The sequence below is a fragment of the Cololabis saira genome, chromosome 8, assembly GCF_033807715.1.
Source record: "Cololabis saira isolate AMF1-May2022 chromosome 8, fColSai1.1, whole genome shotgun sequence".
In the NCBI taxonomy this organism is placed as follows: Eukaryota; Metazoa; Chordata; class Actinopteri; order Beloniformes; family Belonidae; genus Cololabis; species Cololabis saira.
In genome coordinates this window covers 22,260,187-22,283,270 of record NC_084594.1, presented here as the reverse complement: position 1 = coordinate 22,283,270, position 23,084 = coordinate 22,260,187, and the positions used below count along the sequence as shown (strand labels likewise).

The 23,084-nt window shown below is 38.7% G+C and overlaps 1 protein-coding gene across 2 annotated transcripts; it reads left to right on the top strand.

Annotated features, from left to right (window-relative positions):
• The first annotated feature begins 1,883 nt into the window (after nucleotides 1-1,883).
• slc6a22.1 (solute carrier family 6 member 22, tandem duplicate 1) lies at nucleotides 1,884-17,672 on the top strand. 2 transcript variants are annotated; one of them, XM_061727263.1, is made up of 15 exons: nucleotides 1,884-1,966; nucleotides 7,308-7,483; nucleotides 7,682-7,816; nucleotides 8,650-8,790; nucleotides 11,228-11,315; nucleotides 11,426-11,558; nucleotides 12,139-12,273; nucleotides 12,926-13,029; nucleotides 13,272-13,396; nucleotides 13,492-13,604; nucleotides 15,932-16,069; nucleotides 16,166-16,268; nucleotides 16,351-16,451; nucleotides 17,004-17,174; nucleotides 17,280-17,672. In XM_061727263.1, exons 2-15 carry the CDS (start codon nucleotides 7,348-7,350, stop codon nucleotides 17,385-17,387), a joined length of 1,731 nt encoding a protein of 576 aa, XP_061583247.1. In that variant the 5' UTR covers nucleotides 1,884-1,966; nucleotides 7,308-7,347; the 3' UTR covers nucleotides 17,388-17,672. The 2 variants fall into 2 exon arrangements, with proteins under 2 accessions (XP_061583247.1, XP_061583246.1); XM_061727262.1 differs by having other exon boundaries at nucleotides 1,901-2,067.
• The last annotated feature ends 5,412 nt before the right edge of the window (nucleotides 17,673-23,084 follow it).

The following is a 23,084-nucleotide window of genomic DNA, read 5'->3' as shown; positions in this document are numbered from 1 at the left end:
ATTCAACACATTAAGTTTTTCTTTATTGTTATTTTCATACATTTCAGGAGCATGCAAACCTGCAAGCATGCAACATGAGAAACCCTGTAGATTCTGGCAGCACTTTTTCATTTAACAGTATCTCTGAAATGGGAGTGTGTGGACCCAGGTGGGTCTGTGAATTCTAGTGAGTCCATGGACCTGGGTCCTGATTCACAAACACAGATCTGTTGCATTTGCAAGACTTCTGGATCAGCAGGACGTCCGCACCGACTTTAACTCCGACAGCACAACTAACATGCTGTCAGCCTGAGAAGAAGGCTAAATAAAAGCTGCCAGTTGGTTTTGTTCAGTGGTGGACAGTAACGGAGTAAATTTACTTGAGTACTGTACTTAAGTACATATCCAGAGGATTTGTACTTTACTTGAGTATTAGATTTCTTTGTTACTTATTACTCTTACTTGAATACATTTCCAAGATAAATATTTGTATATATTCTACACAGAGGCATCCCTAGCACTAGGACTGAATTCCTTGGAGTTTGAGATTCGGAAACAATTGAGTTTGTTCAGTGATCCAGGTGATTGGCCCAAATCTGCAGGGATCCGGACATTCTTAGAAACGGCCTCATCAGGCTTCCCAGTTTGAGTTTAACCTCTTAATATCAAAGGAAGACGTTAGAGTGTCGTTTGTTTTTCACTCTTTGAACATTTTACAGTATCCTATTGTATGTTCAGTAGGGTCTACTTTCATTTTTATGTTTGTACATCATTTGGCATTGTGACACTTTAATGACTGTAACTACACGGTCTAAGTTCCGGTAAGCAGTTATTCAGTAAGCAAATGTCACATATTTCAAAATTCCCTGAAAGTCCCTTTTTTATTCATTCTCTCTTTGTTCCCTGCATTGACTCCCTGTTAAAACATTTATTTGAGGGCTTTGGTATACTAGACTGTGGTGTTACTATTTCACTCATCTGCCTCTTGATGACTGGAGGCCAAGTGACTGCGAGGACAAAGTGTTTCTCTCCAGCAGCGCAGGAATGTCGGTCATTAGAGTCACAGCCTCAACTCGGCTAAAGTCCTTTGTTTTCCAACTTTACCACTTTAGACAAAAATACTGTGCATTAGCTGTATTTATTTATTCATGGCAACTACTTTCACTGTTTTTATTGTAATGTTGCAAGAGATAAAATATATTTTAAAAAAACAATAATTTGAAGCTCATCAGAAAATGAGGATATTTGCTTTTAAGTCAAATCAAAAAGTAAATAAATGATAAACGTTAACCGTCAAAGTTCATCAACCTGATGAGACATGAAAGTGTTATCTATCCCTGGAAGGAAGAAAAGCTCTGAACAGAAGAACAATCAAAGTATGGTGGTGAGGTTTGTTCATAGCTATTCACAGAGAATGAGCAGACATGTCCAAACCTGCATCATAGCCTATATTGTGCATCAATAGTGTCCCTTTCAAGCTGCTAAAGCCCACTGAAATCACTTATTTGACAACCTTGTTATGGTGCTGAGATCAAAATGAAATGATCATAAAAGTCAGTTAGATTCATTCAGGCTGGAACTGGGCGGTAGCCTTGCTGCAAACATACGGTTCAGTCAGAGACACATTTTCATGCACACAAAATTGCGCAAATCCCTTCTTTCTATACTGTGCAACCGCCTGGTGGAACAGTCCCCGCCTTAAGCCGGAATTATGGTTCTGCGTTAAATCGACGCAGAGCCTACGGCGTAGGGTACGCGGCGATACGCACCGTACGATGCGCGTCGCCGCGTCCCCTACGCCGCAGCTCTGCGTTGGTGTAACGCGGAACCATAAATCAGCCTTCACATTGAGCCTTCAGCAACGCCCCCACCCCCTCCCCTTTCTGTCCTGCCTGCTCTTTCATACTCATTGTCACACCACGCAGCTCTGTCAAACCTCCACTCATGGACTCACTCGTGTTCAGTGCAGGAAATAACGCTTGTCCCGGTGAGAATTGTGGATCAAGATTAGTATTTTCCCCCAAAGATACTGGCTTGAAATGGATGACTAATACAGACGCAGCTACTGTTGTGAGGCTTATTTCTCAGGTACTCATCTCCTTCTCCTTTCTGTTTTCTTTCTTTTTGTTCTTTTCCTTCTTTTTTTGTTGTGTTTGTGTCTGTTTTTTGTTGTTGTTTTTTTTGCTTTGTAAGTGTTCTGTGTTTTCAAGGATTACTTCTACAGTTTAGAGCTGCACCAGGCTCGGCACTTGTTGCTATATTATGTAGGCCAAAGGTTACTTGCTCTGCTACAGTGAGGTTTTCCCTTGTTTAGTGTAACACCTCAGGCTGCTGCATGACCTCAGCTGCAAAAACAAACATTTGAAACCAATCATTTCTGGTGCAAATATTTGACCAGACTGCATTATAAGCTCATAACGGGATAACTTATTAAAACTGGATATATGAATAGGTATCTTATTGTTGTAGGAAATATAGGCTGCATTCATACATTTGAAAAGTGTGTTGTTGTTTTTTCACAGTGTAATCTCAACATTTGTATGCAATGTATTCAATTTGATGGCATGGATTTTTCTATCCTGGTATTTCACACATTGTCTAGAGTGATTACGCAACTAAAAAAATCAAAATAAAGAAAGAAAGTTAAAGTTCCATGGGACCCTGTACTTCCTTTGGGTCAGAGGAACTCACACAGATAGGTCGATAATAACATGATATGCAATTTGGAAAAAACTATCAAAAAAGGGTTGAACAGGCATGTTCAACTTACGAAAGGGGTCCTGACAGAAGAGGAATGTTGTTTTCTGCTGATGAATCTGTCCCAGATGGAGTAGGCTGAGTCATTCACACCTTGAACAACTACACATGATTGCTTGAGCGCCAGTTGAATGGCAATTTGTCAATTTGTCTTATAAAACAACAAAACATAACCCAATTAAATATCTAGTTTGAGGTTATCCTTTCACCTGTCTGTCTTACAGCCTTTCCACACCCCACACAAACCAGTTTCCTTTATCTGACCCTTCTTATACGGGCGCCGTAGCAGTGCAGGACAGCATTTCATTGACATTCTTTTACTTTAAAAAGAAAATGCTTTGAATTAAACACACTGAAGTGAATTTGAACATCAATGCGGTGTCACTGAAACAGAAAAAGTTTATGATGCATCAGAACCGTGTGTGTGTGTGTGTGTGTGTGTGTGTGTGTGTGTGTGTGTGTGTGTGTGTGTGTGTGTGTGTGTGTGTGTGTGTGTGTGTGTGTGTGTGTGTGTGTGTGTGTGTGTGTGTGTGTGTGTGTGTGTGTGTGTGTGTGTGTGTGTGTGTGTGTGTGTACACAGCCTGGTGAAAATGAAAGTATATTCTATTTGGGTTCCCTGAATTTTGCTGTGGGTGTTTCTGTCATACTTTCATCTTAGCAATAACTAAACAATCAAATGCCTTCCCACTTGCTACACAAATAACCGTTGTGTTTTGAAACAGTCCTGCCATCATGTACCTGCTTTACTGGCTAGCTCTAGCTGTGTAGCCTCTAACTGGTTGGAAGTGTGAGTTGAAGCCTGAAATTTGAAAAGTCTGTGACTTTTGAAGGGGGCCACTGCTCTGCTGAGGACACACGTCCAGCGGTATGCGTGATCGAATGGTAAAAGCAAAGGTTTTTTGTCTTTGCTCCTCTGATGCGTTCAAGTGGGAGTAAACTAAGTGCTAAGGAGGAAAGACATCAAGCAGTGATGTTAGAGACAAGGCAGTTTCCAAATAAGTTGGAGTGAGAAATATCATATTCGCAAGTGGAAAATATACAAGACGGTTGTCGGATGTGGATGTGCCAGCAAGTTCATCCCAAGGCCAGACTGTGCAATTCTCCAAACGCTTCTCTGACTTGTTTATTTCCAGGCTGTGGCTTGCGCATGCCAGCATGAGAAGACTGTGTGACCCGCTAAAATACTTGACTCAGAAAAAGTTTGCCAGATATTTTAAAAATGTAGTCCTCCATTCTGGCACCAGCTACATCATGTCGTATGTTCTCCCTTCCTCTACGGGGACAGTAGCCCATGTTTCTCTCTGCTCTTGAATGTGGTTTCTCTGGAATGCTGTGCGGGAGTTCTTAGAAGAAACATCCACTTGGACTCAAGGATGAAGTAATTAGATTTTAAGACTTCAAAGTCAGCAGTCAATGTGACATCACAAAACACATTATAACAAGGTGGCAGTCCATGACCCTATTTCACTGCTGATCCCATACCGCAGTGGTAATGTTGACCATCTGCCGGAGTGCTCAAAATCGCTGTAGGGTTAAAGGTGCATGAGTAGCATCCACATTTTCAATTTCAAAGCGTTGTTTGTTTGTTCCTGTAGCAGTATTGATATTTGACGTACTCCACATTTCATGAAGAATCAGAACCGTATGCTTCTAAAGAAAAGTTCCATTATTGATGTCAATGGAGGCAGAAAATGTACATGGCAAATCATCAAAGAGGCGTTAGACAGACGATAAGCCATTTGTGTTGAAATCTTACAACTCGGTGACAGACTCACACTTTTATGTTTCTGCACCGAAGTCCAGATATCGTCTTGGCATTAAATACTTTTCCTTTCTTATTTTGCACTTCATTTTTTATTTTTTTTACTTGTACTTTTATATAAGGACCAGTACCTGCGATGAAGCACCTGGAATTTTGTTGTTATGAAATATGAACAATGACAATAAAGAATCTTGAATCTTGAATTACCCCAACCAGGAGAAGTGTTATTTTTAGATTGTGAAATAGTAAAGCAATTGTGTTGAGGTTAAAACCTGTGTAGATGGATTTGTTTTTTATAATAAGGAAAATGGTGAAGAATCAGATCAGAGTTCCATCCCTACCCATAACTGTAAATGATGAACACTTTATTAATGCACAGAAAAGAATCATAAATCTCTTCTTGAGCTGTTGACACATGGTAGAGGAGGCTTTTTTTCCAGTTTAGGGGTAGTTTAATAATATAAATTAAAATTATACATATCTGGAGAACAGATGTATTGTTAAACAATTGTGTCGTTGGATCACTGCCAGGTCTGAGACAGCTGTGTATGAATCTGTAACCTGTCATTGTTTTTAATGAATGAAGTCTATTGTAAGTGGCCATATTATGTGTTGAACATTTCTTTCACAACAGTGGGCTGTCTTTCTGGATGACAAAGTGACCATTTATAGGACATGAACAGAGCAGATGATAAACTTGACAGCTGCACTACAGTACATGCCATTCCTCTGTGGAGCTTCAGAAAAAGTGAGCTTGCACCGCAGGGAGGAATTTATCTCTTAAACGGAAAAAACAGAATGCCTAATTAGCAGGGACGCAAACATTATGAGCTTCACTGTTGGAAAGCTTTTTGAGAGAAATTTCCACCCATTTAATGGACTATAAAAAAAAAAAAAATAAGCAAGATAATATTTGTCTGTCGTACTAGAGTGTATTTGCCAGCTTCCTGGATACCAAGTATAGCAGATAAGTGTCCTAATATTACTGAAATCATTCTGACATGGTATTTCAATTAAATTTAGTTCAGTTGAATAATAGTTTATTGATCCCCGAAGGAAAATTATATTATGCATTTTTCAACTTCTCCTCCAGGCTTAGATATATACATGTGGGCAATATTGCAGGGACTCTGGAAACATTTTTCAAATGTGTTATCTGTGGTGTCTGGACAGATGATTTACACTTACCGGTACTATAGTGCGCTGTTTTTAAACTGTAAGAGTTGAAAATAGCAGAATGTGAACAGAATGTATTTTCTTTAAGTATCAGATCATCAGCTATAACAGTATTCAAAAGAGTTGGATGTGCTTCTGGGGTTAAGAATATGTACAAAAATGAAATATGTTGCCCTGCCTGTCTTGTTGCTTGAAAAGCCCGTGCACACCTAAGAGAAGGTAGAGAAACCTTCAATGTTTGACATCCAGTTGCTGAAGCCTTGTTTCTCCCACGCAGTGCAATCAGCTGTCCACAGCATTTAAGTTTGCCAAATGGAAAACAAATCTTTTGAAAGTTCAGATAAATCTTGAGAGATCTTTAGAATAAGAACCATGTCTCTTGGTATGTGTCAGGTCTGATAAAGCTTTTCATTTTAACTTTTAGTTTCCTTTGTTTCCCTCAATTGTGATAAACAGTTCTTTTTTAAACAAAGCCTTTTAGGCCTTTTCCCCAGTTCTGTTAATGTTTAATGAGTCCTGATGATAATAATAATAAGTTCATGATTAGCATTTTTAGCAAAAACAACTGTGAACTAATAGTACATGCAAACATAACCGTTTTCCCACCAGCACATTCCCTGGAAATGGCCAGTACTTTATGTTTTCCACCTTTTTCAGCTCCAGGCCCCTGGGCTCTATAGAAAATCAAAATAAAACTGGTGTTAGGACTTGAAATATGGCTGCAGTATCAGTACAATATTCGGAATCCGGGATATGGCAAGAATAAAAATGTTCCCATACTAGGAGTTTGACATGCTCCGAACAAGAAAGTCTCCTTCAACTGCTGTTCAGAGACTATCCCATGTGGATATCACCCGATTTGATTCATATCTTAATATTTGGGCAGAGATTCTTGGTGTTTTTGTGCAGTGTCTCAGCATGTGCTCTCAGCTTTCTCTGCAGTTCTGACTCTCCACTGCTGATGAGTCCCTGTTGGGAACAACACAGTATACACATTATTTATGTCAAAATTGTTTGAATTTGCATTATTTTTAATAGCATGAAGCTGTGACTCTCAAATAAGTTTTAAGGACTTTTTAGTTTTATACTATTTATTTCCTTTTGCATTGCATCAGTCTAAATACTACACATTAGCAACACACTATAAACAGATTATGGTGTTGAAATTTCACATTCAGTGTTGTTTCTCACACTTTCTTTTTCATTCATCTCACCAAATGATTATTAACAGGCTTTAGGAATGTTGTTTTCAGTGTCTAGGATTTGAAGCTTTAATACAGTAATGTAGTAACACACATTTTTTCCGGTCTACTTGATTCACTCCCACATCAAATCGAAGGCAGACACACAAAAGCAACATTGATGAAAAGACTTGCCCTCCATTGACCTAATGCAAAAAGACTGCTGGCATTGTACACATTGATGAACTGTGACAGAATCATGCCAAAATGTCTGTTATAGTGGTCAGATCTTGATTGTATTATGTTGTTTGATGGCAATTAGACTACACAAGATGAGTGCTGTGATTTTGTAGGCATAATTTGAAAAAACTATTTAAAAGAAAAAGCATTTGCAATGCAAACATGATGCAATCATGCCCCCATCTAAAGACTAATTATTCTGCTCCCCACAGCCCAATAAATAACACCCATCAACCAGAGTTCAGATAGGACATGGGCACAGCACATCTTGCAACCTCCAGGGGACAGTGGTCAAGCAAAATTGAGTTCCTCTTGGCTGTTGCAGGACAAATTATTGGCCTAGGAAACGTGTGGCGGTTTCCTTACCTCTGTTACAAGAATGGAGGGGGTGAGTTTCTTTACAGTCAAAATGAACACCATTTTCATTGTATGAAATATAAATACACTTATATACAATGCAATCTTGTATTGTTTTAATATTTATTTAATCCAGTGTTAACCCAATATTGAAAGATGAGCTCCTATGGAAATTAAGATACTTGATCAGCTGACCTTATGTACTAAAGCTTTTAATGTTTTTCCCTAGGGGTGTTTTTTATTCCTTACGTGCTCTTCCTCTTCTCCTGTGGCATCCCCTTGTTTCTGCTGGAGACGTCTCTGGGCCAATATAGCAAGCAGGGAAGTATCACCTGCTGGAGGAAGATTTGTCCCCTCTTTGAAGGTAAACGTGTTGATTTACTCAGCGTGAATCTGAATAGAAGAACGGGGTTTAAATATTTAGAGGATGAAGATCATTTAGAGGTTTCTGCATTTGAAACCTGCTGCGAATATAAGCTTGAAACCTATTCCCTGTTGCTGGAATTTTATTTGTTAAGATGAAAGGGTTTAACAGGTGAAGCGTCCATTCTGAACCAGACCTCAAGATGTTGTTGGGCAAATCAAAGTTGTGGAGATCCACAAAGGTCCCAACAACCCAATTCCATTACGCCCTGTCAGCACGCCTTACACATTTTGTCAACCACCCCTCCATGAACAGCCTTCACTGTGCTCCTTATACCAGGATCAACACAGCCATATTACACCACACTGCTCTCCATTGGAACTACATTTTAGAATCAGTCTACTGAGTGCACGCGTGTGTGGGTTTTTTCTTTTTTTTTAAGTTACCCAAAAGTTGCGGAAAATGCGGATAATGTTTGACAATACAAATTTTGTAAATATGTTTCCCAGGTGGATTTGAGTGCTCTGCTTTAAATCACTTTCTTGATTCGCGAAGGCTATATGAATATGTTGAATAGTGTATTTCTTGAATACCAAAGCTGTTCATAAACCTCATATCATGTTTGCCCATATCAGATGATTTGGACACTTGCATCATAAACAAACTAAATAAAAATTACTATTTGACCACAAGAGCTGGCTTTTCCTTTTTTGACATCATGAAGAAATACAGCTGCATAATACTTCCCAAGCGGATATTTAAACTCATGTCACTCCTCTGTTTTTGATTAGTCAATTAGAGTAAAGATATTTTTTGTGTGTTTATTTTTTCAGGGTTGGGTTATGGAAGTCAAGTGGTTGTTTTATACTCCAGTATCTATTACATTATCATATTGGCCTGGGCATTCCTGTATCTCTTCTCCTCTTTCAATGCTGAACTTCCCTGGGCAAGCTGCAGAAACAGCTGGAACACAGGTAGGTCTAATTGTGATCTCAAGAGTAATATGATTATGATTTCAAAAAGTCATGAATTGTTGCTCGTCCATGCATGATACTACCAACATCCTTTGTTTCCCATGTCAGCAACTGCTTTAGGAATTGGGTAAGCACAAGCAGCAGTCAGAGCATATTCCCCAATCACATGGTGCTTGGACAGTGCCCTAAATGTGTTCTGTTTGGAGCTAATTCCTGCATTTGAGGAAACATACTATATGCACCAATTTGCCAGTTGGTTTTTGACCTATAAACTGGATTTTTTGGGGGAGTTAGGCATGCTGTTCTGGATCTGTGTCCTGAATTCTGGGAAACTGAGTCACAAGGTCAAAATAATTTGCTCTAGTAATTTATAAAAAACTGTGAAATACTATTCTTTATAGCAGAAAAAAATGAATGAACTTTGGGATTGTTCTTAGTGGATAACGGGGTACCATCCATGTTCCTCAACCCATCTCGTGGGTGGGGAACATGCTCTGACTGCTGCACCGAATGGCTGCTCACTGCCCCTGACCTTGGAGTGTTTGGCTTGGGCCTGTAAGGCGCTCCTAAATGGGTTTTTGTTATTCTCCTAGAAGATTTCAGCACTCACACTGCCTGGAGGTTATCACTCATAGGTAACAATCGTCCCGGTCGTGGAACAATTCGTCCCGGTCGTGGAACACTTCGTCCCGGTCGTGGAACACTGGACCAGCTCTATACCCTCCGCAGGGTGCTCGAGGGTTCATGGGAATTTGCCCAACCAGTCTACATGTGTTTTGTGGATCTGGAGAAGGCATTTGACCGTGTCCCTCGTGCCATTCTGTGGGGGGTGCTGAGTGAGTATGGAGTCCGGGGCCCTCTACTAAGGGCTGTCCGGTCTCTGTATGATCGAAGCAGGAGTCTGGTTCGCATTGCCGGCAGTAAGTCAGACTTGTTCCCGGTGCATGTTGGACTCCGGGCTGCCCTTTGTCACCGGTCCTGTTCATAATTTTTATGGACAGGATTTCTAGGCGCAGCCAGGGGCCGGAGGGGATCCGGTTTGGGAACCTCAGGATTTCATCTCTGCTTTTTGCAGATGATGTTGTCCTGTTGGCTTCATCAGACCGGGACCTCCAGCATGTGCTGGGGCGGTTTGCGGCCGAGTGCGACGCGGCAGGGATGAGAATCAGCACCTCCAAGACCGAGGCCATGGTTCTCGACCGGAAAAGGGTGGCATGCCTTCTCCGGGTGGGTGGAGAAGTCCTGCCTCAGGTGGAGGAGTTCAAGTATCTCGGGATCTTGTTCACGAGTGAGGGAACAATGGAGCGTGAGATTGACAGGCGGATCGGTGCAGCGTCCGCAGTAATGCGGCCGATGTACTGGACTGTCGTGGTAAAGAGGGAGCTGAGTCGAAAGGCAAAGCTCTCGATTTACCGGTGAATCTACGCACCTACCCTCACCTATGGTCATGAACTTTGGGTAGTGACCGAAAGGACAAGATCGCGGATACAAGCGGCCGAGATGAGTTTCCTCCGCAGGGTGGCTGGACGTTCCCTTAGAGATAGGGTGAGGAGTTCGGTCACCCGGGAGGAGCTCGGAGTCGAGCTGCTACTCCTCCACATTGAGAGGAGTCAGCTGAGGTGGCTTGGGCATCTGTACCGGATGCCTCCTGGACGCCTCCCTAGGGAGGTGTTCCAGGCATGTCCCACCGGGAGGAGACCCCGGGGAAGACCCAGGACACGCTGGAGAGACTATGTCTCTCGGCTGGCCTGGGAACGCCTCGGACTCCCCCCGGAAGAGCTGGAGGAGGTGTCTGGGGTGAGGGAAGTCTGGGCATCCCTGCTGAGACTGCTGCCCCCGCGACCCGGTAACGGATAAAGCGGGAGAAGATGAGTGAGTGAGTGAGGTAACAACGCTCAAAATGCAGGGAATTCTGCCTTCAGCAGATAACCATTATGTACATCACTCACCACATAGGTGAGCCTTGGAACTGAGCCAAGACAAGCCAGGTCTCAAGGGTGGAGTTTCAGTGACCCGATATGCTAAAGAATCCATATTTGAACTGTTGAGTCACTCTTTCTGGTCCATTCCTCAGGCCCAATTTGCCATGGGAATCATCACTATCAACAAAAGGCCTAGGATTATTTGGGCAAATGGAAAATTAAATAAAATTTAAACAAAATCCTTCACCTTAGTTGTATTGCTAACACTATGAACCAAGGATCTTTCATGTTTTGTCTTGTCAACTTTATTTAATTTGTTAGTAGATCCACTGTTCTTTTCAGGCCTATAACACAGTACAACAAAAGTCGAGGTCTTTGCTATTATTACTCACAACACTGATACATCCTCTTATCTTTGGTCCAGACCCTCCAGGATAGTCTGACTATAATTCACACTTTTACTGTGTCTTCTGTTCTTGATAAGAATTCTTTGAAAAAGTCTCTACATTTTTCAGACACGTGCGTGGAGTTTGATCGAACACATCATTATTCCAACATGACCATAAATGTAAATGCAACATCACCAGTGAGAGAGTTTTGGGAGTAAGTGAAACAACTAAATAAATAACCAATAGCTAAATAAATACATGCAATCCAAGGCCTAAATACTGTTCATGGAGATGCTGTGAAGTAAATGATGCTGTAACTTGCAGGAGGAGAGTTCTGAACATCACAGGTGACATCAATGAGTTGGGCAGTATACGATGGGAGTTGGCTCTGTGTCTATTGTTGTCTTGGATCCTCTGTTACTTCTGTGTATGGAAAGGAGTACAATCTACTGGAAAGGTAAGACAAAGACTAAATGTATTTGCATACATGCAGCTTTTACTTAGGACAAGGAAAATTATTTTCTTTAGTCCATAGCTAAGAAAACATATGAACATCTTTCACTTGTATGCAGAGCCCCTCCTCCTTACAGCAACAACAAATACATTAAATTGAACTTTAGAAAAGCAGATCATGCATTTCACATGAAAAAAATGTTTTAAATCTATTTCATCCAACTTATTTTTGATTGTTTAAATGACTTTCATGCTCTGCTTTAAAGAGTGACAAGTGTTTTGTCTCCTTTTCTTCATCTGCCCATGCTCCTCCTTTCAGATTGGTTTTATTCGTGCGTTTTCCTTATTATCTAAAGCTCATCTGCTCTTCTTTTTCTTTACAAGAATATAGTGTAAGCAAGGATTTGAGGTATTTGTTTATGTAACACAACAGTAGACCCATCATCCAAGTGAAATGAAAAAGTAAAATAAAAAAAATAATCTTAATCACCGCCTAGGACAAATCAAACAATTACCATGGCAACATTAATGTCCATAGTTTTTTCACACAATAAATTGTTGATGTTTTTTTGTCTCTTCCACAGGTTGTTTACATTACTGCTACATTTCCATATGTGATGCTGGCAGTGCTGCTTGTCCGTGGAATCACACTTCCTGGAGCCTTAAATGGGATCAAGTTCTACCTTTACCCAGATCCTTCCCGCCTCTCTGATCCCCAGGTACAAAACCTTTCGCTTACATCTGCACTTTAATCTGCAACATGGAACACTACTGAACCCCTTCAAATACAAAATCCCAAGCACATTGTAGGCCCAATAGTGTTTGTAATTTAAAGCCACGCTATGTAGCAACACTTCGTCTGAACACATGCAAGCAGCATATCACAACACAGTTAATGTGTCAGCTCCTTTCAAAAAACAGGCATTGTTACATAAAGGGTTTTTAGAAACATTTTCAAATATTTTGAGCCAAATAATTGAGCCAAAATTTGTATGAAGTGATGATTTATCAATTTGACTGCCATTTGGTCTAAGAATGTACAGTAGCTTTCAGCGGGGACTATCTTTCATAATATACCGTAATCATTTTAATCTAATATAAAACTGTAACGTACATTAAGTGCTGGAGCAAACAGATATAGAGCATTTAGTAAACAACACTTACAGAGGTGCTTAAGTTAAAAGACAATTAAAATACAATGTTGCATCTTTTGCTATTTGTGTATTTGCATGTGATGCCTCTGCTCATGTCATATCTTCACAGTCCTGAAAAATAACAGTAAATGTTTTGTTCATACTCACTGTTGTTATGAGGAATAAACATTGAATCCATTATTTTTTTGTTGATCAAGTATCTCCATTTGTCTTATAGGTTTGGATGGATGCAGGCACACAAATATTTTATTCTTATGCTATTTGCATTGGCTGTCTAATTGCACTTGGAAGCTATAATAAATACAACAATAACTGTTACAAGTAAGTTAACCAGAAAATCTGCAAAGTGGGTATTCAATTTTTCTCCATGGTTAGCTCTATATACAGTAAACTACAGATTGAAAAGCAGAAAAACACAACACAAAATTGATATGAAAACTTTTCTAAGAATCTCAATTTTAATAGACAGCTGTTAGCAAAAAAGACTAAGTTTTTTTTCGACTAAGTTGAAACAATGTGGTAAAAAACTGAAAAATGTGTGTTTGTGGTTTCTTTATCCACAGGGACTGTGTATATTTGTGCCTTCTGAACAGTGGAACCAGTTTTGTCGCTGGTTTTGCCATCTTCTCTGCCCTTGGATTCATGGCTTACGAGCAGAACACAGATATATCAAAAGTTGCAGAGTCAGGTTGGTTTTTAAAAGGATATGAGAATTCATTTTTAGGAGAAAAAGCTAAAACATTTGAGTAGGTTTTCATTACATTTTCTTGCTGCTGTCTGCAGGACCTGGGTTGGCCTTCATTGCCTATCCTCGAGCAGTTGCCATGATGCCTTTTCCTCAACTCTGGGCAGTATTCTTTTTCATTATGATCATCCTGCTGGGACTGGATAGTCAAGTATGCAGAAAGCTTAATTATTGTAGAAGTACAGTGGAATCAGTTTTGTTTCACCCTTAAATGCTAAACTTAAACAAAGTGATAAACTGTATGTTCAATCGCAGTAAAATATAAAATTGAGATTTTTTCTTAGTGAAAAATTACGACCGTAATTCCTGAAAAAAGAGACATTGTGAAAAATTCAGATTAAAAACACAATGCAGTGGTTTGCAATTCTCATATACTTTGAAGAAAATGCATCTACAAATATGCAGTTTAATATTAAAAAAAAAACAAAGACTGAATATCTCATCTATTACAGTGTATAATGTCATGAAATGGGAAATGTCTGGAGACAGTGCTGAAAATCCGACATGTATCCATTCTTTTAAAGATTTTTGTGTCACTAGTGGCCATCACTGGAAAAGTAGATGGACAGGAAAAAGATAGCAAGAGAGGGGACTGACAGGCCAGGACTCGAACCTGTGATGGCTGCACAAGGAGTTTTTTTAGACAGTCTGAATAATTTTACCCCCTCAGCTGCTCAGCTCTGATGTGGCATAAGTTATGATGATTCTGTCTAGTCTCACCTCGACTATTGTAATTAATTGAAGTCAGGTTTCATCTGAGATCCACAGATAATGCTTTTCTAACACTCTCAGATCACATTTTGTCACAAAAAGAGATTGAACTTTTTTCATAAGAGCCCCTACGTTATGGAACTCTTTACCTGCTCACTCAGGCACACATATTTTGAAAATGTTAAATCTTTCCTTAAAACTTTCCTTTTTTAAAGGGCCTTTGGTATCCTCTGAATAATATATTACATACTGTATTATATTGGTCAATTTTTCCTCATTTAGGTTAGCAATGTTTTTAACTAGTTGGGACAGATTGTACATACCAACACCTTCTTTGAAGATAATTCATCCCTGATTAGTTGTTAGTTGTGGCAGCTTTTCTGTACTCTTTCCTGTCCTCTCAACCTCAGACTGGTTGAGGTAGAATGTCGCCCTTCCTGAGCCTGGCCCTACCAAAGGTTTCCTCCTGTTAAAGGGGAGCTTTTTCCTTTCCACAGTTCCCTGGCACTTGCTGAGTGCATGGGATGGTATCAAAGAAAAGTTTTGGTGCAACCATCCAACTTCAAAGGCCTATGTGGAACTAAGATTTGTTGCAGTTCCTCGACTAGCTGCCGGAGGCTGCCTGCAGAAACCACTCAATCTCCATTGACCTCCACGTGACAATGTCCAACGTTTGATCATAAATGAACATATTTACAGCCTGGTTCAAGAATCAGTTTTGGTCTCAATTGTTTGATTTAACTTCCATGACATCTCTGAGGGGCATGATTTTTTTTGTACCACGTCAGGAGAATATATATAAATCAATACATTTATTTTGAATTTGATTGATTGATGGTCATCTTAGCCAACAGCTAGCCTTTATCACTCCCTCACCTGTAATTGTCACGCTACCAAGGTTACTGAAGCAATCAGCTGTTAACACTATCCCAACGTCAGCTAAATGCAGCATTCATTTTTGGTTTTACCATCAAATCAACATTTGAAACAGGAAAAACTGCTGCAAATGTTTGCTGGCAGCTCTGCAGCTATTTTAATGGGGACCGGCTAAAGGAGCCAGTGGCCACACATAACTGTTTTCGACATACGCTGGACGTGTTCCCATCGGCTTCCCGAGTAACATGGCTGCATGCAGTATGAACAAGAAGAGGTTTCAAAACATCTCTTCAGAAACCAAAGAGTCATATGCGCAAAGCGTCGTCCATTGTCTTTACAATCTATGAATGCAATCTATTGGTATTCTTAGCGAGTCAATTGCATTATTGTTATTTTTATGGGCTTTGTATTAATTGAACTACCTTGAGATGACATTTGTCATGACTGAGTTTACGCTACATAAATAAGGCTAAATTTAATTACATTTTTTTCCTTTTGTTTCTCATGCTGGTTCAAGTTGCTTACTTGTTTACATTTTATGCTGCTATGTTAAGCACTTTGTAACATTGTTTGGAAAAGTGATTTATCAATATAAAATATAATATATAATTATGTATTAACATAACCATGTCACAATTTTATTTCATTTTTTAAGTGTTGTTGCCATTAAATTTAAATTACCTTTAGCCCTTTTATTCTTATGATGGCACTGTCACTCAGCTTTTTTTATGTTCCCTATGTGTATGTACGTAAATAAAATATGGCTTTCTGAGATTTGCAAATTTGCTAATCATTGCTTTTTCAGTTTACATTTCTAACACATTTTTTTTTTTTTTTTACTATAAAAATGTTTGCATTGAAGAGAATGTGATGCAGCTACTTTTGTTTCAGTTTGTGGGTCTGGAAGCTCTCGTAACATCAATTTCTGACACAAATCCTGCTTTCTTCCACGTTGGCCATCGACGTAAACTACTCCTGCTCGCCATCTGTGTTGTCAGTTTCTTCATCGGGCTTGTGATGGTAACAGAGGTAAGATCAAGATCAGCTCATGATGCTCAAGATCATGTAGTATAGATTTCTTTATGATAAGAGCATACCATATCTAAGCTGCAATGTCCCACACAGGGTGGGCTGTATATCTTTCAGGTGTTTGACTACTATGCCTGCAGTGGAATGACTTTGCTTCTGTTTGCCACATTGCAGTCTGTGTGTGTTGGATGGATATACGGTGAGTTTATTAAGATGAGGACCATACCTGCCTATTAAAAAAAAGTGAATCCAAATTTTCCTGACCTGTGTTTTTATCGCAGGTGCTGACCGCTTTTATGACAACATAGAGGATATGATTGGATACAGGCCTCTCGGCCTCATTAAGTACTGCCTGAAATATCTCACTCCAGTGGTTTGCGTGGTGAGCTGCAATAACATCCTCAGCTCAACATAAGTGCAATCATTCATTGATATCAGTCAGAACTACATAAAAGCCAGGATTAGCAATTTTGGAGGGAGATTGTATTAGCTGTTGCTGAAAAACAGATGGAAATTGACTTAAATGTTTTGGGCTAGAAATCTTCAATATTTACCTGATCAGCATATACAACCCCGTTTCCAAATTAGCAATGCAATGCATATCAATTTAACCCATGAAAACATTTGTATGATTTGTTTATTAAGTTGTGACAATAATTTAGTTATATAGTCTATTGTCTTTATGAAGTTGTTTCTGAACATGTTCAGGTTAACTGTGTTGAGTTTATATTCTTATCAAAGCTACACACCCCTAAAAAATTTGACAGAGATTTGAATTAGCTGCCACACAAAATTTGGTCAAATTAAATTAAGAAGTAGCAGTTCATCTCCAGATATTTCATTGGAATTTCATACATTGGTAGATACATTTACAAGACTAATAAATGCTTGCTTACTTTGATTTATTTATTTTTTTACCCATAATTATTTCCAGGGAACTTTTCTTTTTACCTTGATCAAGTACACTCCCCTGAAGTTCAACAACACAATTGAGTATCCATGGTGGGGTTACGCTCTCGGCTGGTGGTTCACGCTCTCCTCAACACTGTTGGTTCCCGTGGGGTTCCTGTACAATCTGAGCATGACTCCTGGTACACTGCGGCAGGTACAGTAAACTCATCCTATGGCATCACACAACTCAAACCTCTGGTGTGTTTTTTTTTTTTTAAATCATCCTTTACTGAAACCAATATTATATCTTCTTTCTTAGAGAATCTCTGCCTTGTGCACCCCAGCTGAAGATCTTCCTCTGACCAAATTCAGAAAGAAAGCCCCTGAACTGCACCTTGTACCCTCATCATCTGACAACACAGCGTGACAGAATGGATCAACCTCAGATATGCTAAGACATAAAGATGAGAATTAATCCAGGAGTTCTACAAGAAGTCCCTATGAAAAATGCTTCTCAGTACTTTTAATGTTTGAACCCATAAAGTAAGGACATATCTAACGTATGAACCCCCTGTCACCAGCTCATTAGGACTGATTGCTGGACTGGTTCAACCAAAGATATCAGAATGATTTCTTTAAAGTTTGAACGCTTACAGGTTTCGAGTTATCTGTAAAAACTCAAATATTAAATGAACTCCATTTCTTTTTTTCATACACTTTCCTCTTTTTTCCTGTTTAAAATCTCACAATGCCTAATATTTAACTTGCAACCTCTCAGCTGAGCAAACATTTTTCTTTACTCACAGGGGTCAGAGCTTTCAGCCACATGTCTTGGTCTTCAGTAAACACCAGTTCAATCAATCACAGCTTCAAAAGCCGCTGAAGTAAATTGGACTGCTTAATGAGCTAGACAAATCACACGTTTGATTTATTGATACTTTGATTTAAAGTCCCATGTCCAATGTCCATGGGTTACTTCATTCTTGCTTGATTGAACCAGAGAGCAAAACTCAAGGGACATGAAGCTAAATCATGCAAGTAGAGGTATTGACAAGGAAGGTTGTGTTTTTTACCCCTTTACTTAATTTACTTTCAAATAAATGAAATAGGGTACTGTAAAATAAGTATATTTGTGAAATATTGTGCAATAGTTTGTTAAACATTACATTGTATATTAAAGTAGGATGAAATTCTATAGTTGGCTGCGCTTAAAGTAGAAGGTCGCTGGATCGATCACCAACCCCCTAAAGTGCCGATGTGTCCTTGTTAGCCCATATTGTTGTAACCCAGTCTTAATGGCCAGTGTTTGCTTCGCGCCAGTCCCAAGGCTGGATAAATAGTTGAGATGTGTCTCGAAGGGCATCCAACTTTTAAAAGAAAAAAAAGTTATGCCAAACCAAAATGTATAGCGCTTGCTTTTTAGTTTCAAACTCAGATCACACTATTAAAAATCTAATTAATAAAGTCATAAAGCACAAGATAAGCTGTCCTGCAAATTATTTTAATTTTGACCAGTGATGGTATCTGTTTGTAAATCTTCTTGTTGGTTTATCTGAGCAATATGCAGCAGACAGGCTTCAACCCACGAGAGTCACTTCAGACTTGCTGCCTTAGTCCATGAATTATTTCCAACAGAACAGAAATTAAAACAAAAACACAAAGACATTTAGACTGCAGGCTTGTGTCCGTTTTTTGGTGGGGTTTTTTTGTTGTTTTTTTTATGGAAAGCAGTGTTTTCAAATAAACTGAATCCACTTCTTTAGAAGTTTCACACTACATGAAGACTTACAGAATGATTGTGTGCAATCTTTGTTGCACGGCGTCTTCAGTTGTCGGAAAAAACGATACAAAACATGAAATACAAATAAGAGATATAAGTGAAGTATGCCCTTTTCTGCTGCCAAAGTAGGAGACGATAAGGTAGTCTATTCTATCTGAGCAGATTCTTACATTTCCAAACACAAGCACTAATTAACAGTGTACTTATTCAATTTTTCACTGTGAATTACTTTTTATCTAATAAATGGCACCTGATGGGGTTTTTTTATTAACAGCATTAAATTTAAAAATGTATTTTCTGATATTAGAAATTAAAAGTCAATTGTGCAATTAAAATGCAAAAATAACCAATGTGATGCCTTTAGCATCCTGAACTACTGTCTGATTGTTATAGATGCTAGTTTAAAAAACGCACTTTTGTCTCTGCGTCGTGTACAATGCTAATGGTTTAGTTTTTTCAGCTGCTGTGATTGGTCAATAGTCACGATATCAGTCCAATTAAAACATATGATATAGTGCAAAATTGACTGTTCAGAGAGAATCAACACAAGTGGAGAGCATTGTCAAAGTTTGTGTCATTATTTTACTGTAATCAAACATAAATTAATGTTTACATCATTTCATGTTTTTTATATCTTATCTTTCTTTTTTTAGACCTTTATTTTTAATATAAAAATGCTGAATTATAAAATTGTTGAGTCTGATTTTTTTTTCTTTTATATCATCATGAATATACAGTATAGATCACATAAATCATTAGAATTCATGTTCAAGCTGTCATGATACAGTGTCATGCAATCGATTTCTCGTTGTTACAGTAGTAATTAAATGTGTTTTTCTGTAATGATTTGAATATTTCTTTAAACATACATAAATTAAACAACTATCATATTGTGTTGTTAATCTTTTTCATCTTGCTTGCGTCATCAAACTAACTGGTAACAATGACTCAACACTTCATGTATGAAGATAAAAGGAGATAAAATTACATCTTAAACATCTACACAAACACTGAGTAATGCTCTCTAGCTAATCACTATTTTCTTGGAAAAGAAATTTGACCTGTTTTTAATGTTAATAAATGTATAATTAATTTTTCTGTTAACACGACAAAGATCTAGATATCTCCAGCTGTGAAGCCTTCTGGTTTGGAATCATATCACCTCAAGGTCCAGCAGTCATAGTTAAAGGTCTTTTGTCCTACTGAATATTGACCAATTCCTAAAGACTTCTTATAAATACTTATAAGAAGTCTAATACAAATATATTCTTTTAAAGTTTGTTCTTCTCCTAGCTTTTTTTTGCAAACCTACATCTTTCAAACAAGTAAAAGAATTTGTTGGGTTTTTTTTTTCCAAAACAATTATTCCTTTTGTGAAGAGAAAATCCGAAGTGCTCAGGGAATTGTTCAGAAAAAATCTTGAAGGTGCTCTTTGGTGTTGGGGAAAAAACAATATCTAGTCAAAAAAAGGGAGTCCAAGGCACTCTTCTTGTGGAAAAATATAAAAAGCCTTTATTGAAACATGCCTAATAAGTATAAAAACATGGGAGCAGAGACCCACGCGTTTCGGCGCAAGCCTTCTTCAGGGTTAAATTATTCCTTTTATTTATCTTCGGTGTCCAGACTGAACTGGGAAAAATGGTATTAAACTATGTTGCTCTCCGCTTGAAGTCAGTTCAAAGACCAGCTGAGTTTTTTCTCTCTGCTCCAACGAAAAATATAAATAACCCAAGGAAATTCTGGAGAGTTATCAAGTCTATTTCAGTCCTTGGCACTCCTAATGATCTGGCTCCTTGCGTTGTTGAGGAAAACATTTCTATCTGAAAAGTCTGCTATGTTAGAATGTTTTAAAATGAGCACTTTATAACCTCTGGCATCCTTTTTAATCAGACCCCTCCCTTAAATTCCTCACCCTTTGCTGACATAAGCAATGAAAATGTTCCTAATGGTCAATCCTTTCATTTTGCATCTTTTTCACTAAAAAGGTCTTCCATGGGACCATGGGAGGGACTGATAGCCGGACCGGGTATGGGCTCGATTGTTTCAAAATTACCTTTCCAAGAGAATTCAGTGTGTCAATCATGATGGTAGTCTCTCTAGTGTTTTAGATGTTACATCAGGGGTTCTGCAAGGATCTGCATTGGGTCTTTTTTGATTTATTATTTAACCTGGGTCAAAATATTTCAAACACACAATTTCATTTTAATGCAGATGATATTGTGTTTTACTGTTGTGGTGCTACTATTGTTCAAGCAGTCACGTACTTGCAGTGTACTTTTGATATCATACAGTTCTGACTGCTTGATTTGAGATTGGAGCCAAAACTAAAGCTATGTTGTTTTACATATGCTTTCACATTTGTAATATTTTAACGAAAATATTTTAACAATAAATCAATTCTCGCTCTGCTTCCCTCTTACCTTTGTGGTTATATTTCATTTGAGTCAAGTAACTATGGTCTGTACTCTAATGATTTCCTTTTACTGACAGTCCCCAACTTGCACTGAACTTGGCCGAAAGGCTTTTAAATTCTTACGGACAGCTTACGGACAGACTTTAGCTGGGAGCTGGTCCCAGGAAGCGCTTTTAAAGGTGTCTTAAAGGACTTGGAGGCTGACTCAATATCGTCTAAGAATTGTAAATAATTCTCATACTAAACACTAGGCTACAGTGGTTATGGTTGACTAATCTGACCTGTGATGACCAATTAAAATGTTTAGCAATCCAGTTCTTCCGTTGTCTTGGCCAGGCCACCCTTACAAAAGAGATTTTGAGTCATTTTACTGATTAGTGATTTTAATAGTCCCCGGGACACGTTGCAAGTTCTTCATAGGGCCAGATACTGACAAACAACCATACACACTCTCTCGGGCAATTCAAAATCATCAATGTATCTGACGAACAACTTTTATGGGACTCTGGAGAGAAAACTCATGATACCATGGTACGAACATGGAAAGTCCACGGAGAAAGGCCCCGATCAGGATTTGAACCATGATTTATGTGAGGCTGCAGTGCTTACAACCGAGCCACTGTGCTTCCCGCAGTTATAGCATCACACAAAAAATGAAATTCCAGTGATAAATATCTAAGAAATCATATTGTTGTGACCTGCAGATGAAGGGAACATGTATATCCATGAGACACAACCGTGTGTGTGTGTGTGTGTGTGTGTGTGTGTGTGTGTGTGTGTGTGTGTGTGTGTGTGTGTGTGTGTGTGTGTGTGTGTGTGTGTGTGTGTGTGTGTGTGTGTGTGTGTGTGTGTGTGTGGATGGGTGGGTGTGAGAAAACAGCATGAACAAACGTACCATAGGTTCTGTTTGTATGAAAACATGAATATCATAGGACCATGATATCCTTTACATGTAAACACATTTCATGACAGAAAACTATAAAACCAATCTGACACTGGACATACTGCAGCTGCATTTTATCTTGTTTGTGAAAATTACATCTGGAATCACGTTTCATGTTATCAAAATGATCAAAATGCAGCACTGAGAAGCCTGGAAATATTTTACTTTTAGTTGCAGTTGACAGGCAGGGGGGAAAAACGGTCTGTAAATGCTGACTACATTTTATAATGGCTGGAAAAAGTACTTCATGCTCACTTCCATTGTACAAAATATTTGAATGTTTAGAGGCAGCAGCACTTCAAAACATTTAGCAACAAGCTGTTAAAAAACCTTGCTGGCATACAACAACATGTATTCACACACACATACACACGCTGACACACACGCACACAGTTATCACTGTTGAATTTTTTCTTCTTTTTTTTCTTTTTTTTTTACACAAAATATTTCAGACAGCTAAAATTTCATTCAGAACCAACCAATGTTTATAAAACATCTCAATATTACTGTCCAGATTTAATCTGAACATTTCATGATGACAGTGTTGGTTTGACCATTAAGTGCAATATTGTCCACTACACTAAACATACATATGTTTAAAAAAAAAAAAAAGTAAAGGGGGGAGGGAAAAAATCCCTGCTGATCACAATAACAGAGCTGATATATAATTCATTAAGTTTCATTTCAAAGCACAGATGTAGTTTCTCTGTCCCTTTCGCACAATGCAAAGTCCCGTCAAACACAAAGGTGCCAATGGGTGCAAGTCGTTTTGTTGTCGTTTCAAACATATTTACAAGTATTCTGGAGGCGTAAAAAGAAAGCTGCATGTGTTTCACCTGCAGAATGATGAATGGGTTTCCATGCATTGGAGATTGTGCCTTTTCTTTTTTCTTTTTTGCTAAACAAACTGACAGAGCTACGTACAATGAGTGCAATATGAAGTTAAAGTTGTCAATCTCAAATATCCGTTAAAGCTCGGGAACGTAAA

Bases quoted from the DNA above. Each gene is read 5' to 3' on its own strand.
- slc6a22.1 (XM_061727263.1), top strand. From the start codon at position 7,348: ATGGGCACAGCACATCTTGCAACCTCCAGGGGACAGTGGTCAAGCAAA. The intron at 12,274-12,925 runs GTACAAAACCTT...TTTGTCTTATAG, and splicing joins CCCGCCTCTCTGATCCCCAG to GTTTGGATGGATGCAGGCAC. The intron at 13,605-15,931 runs GTATGCAGAAAG...CTTTTGTTTCAG, and splicing joins TGCTGGGACTGGATAGTCAA to TTTGTGGGTCTGGAAGCTCT.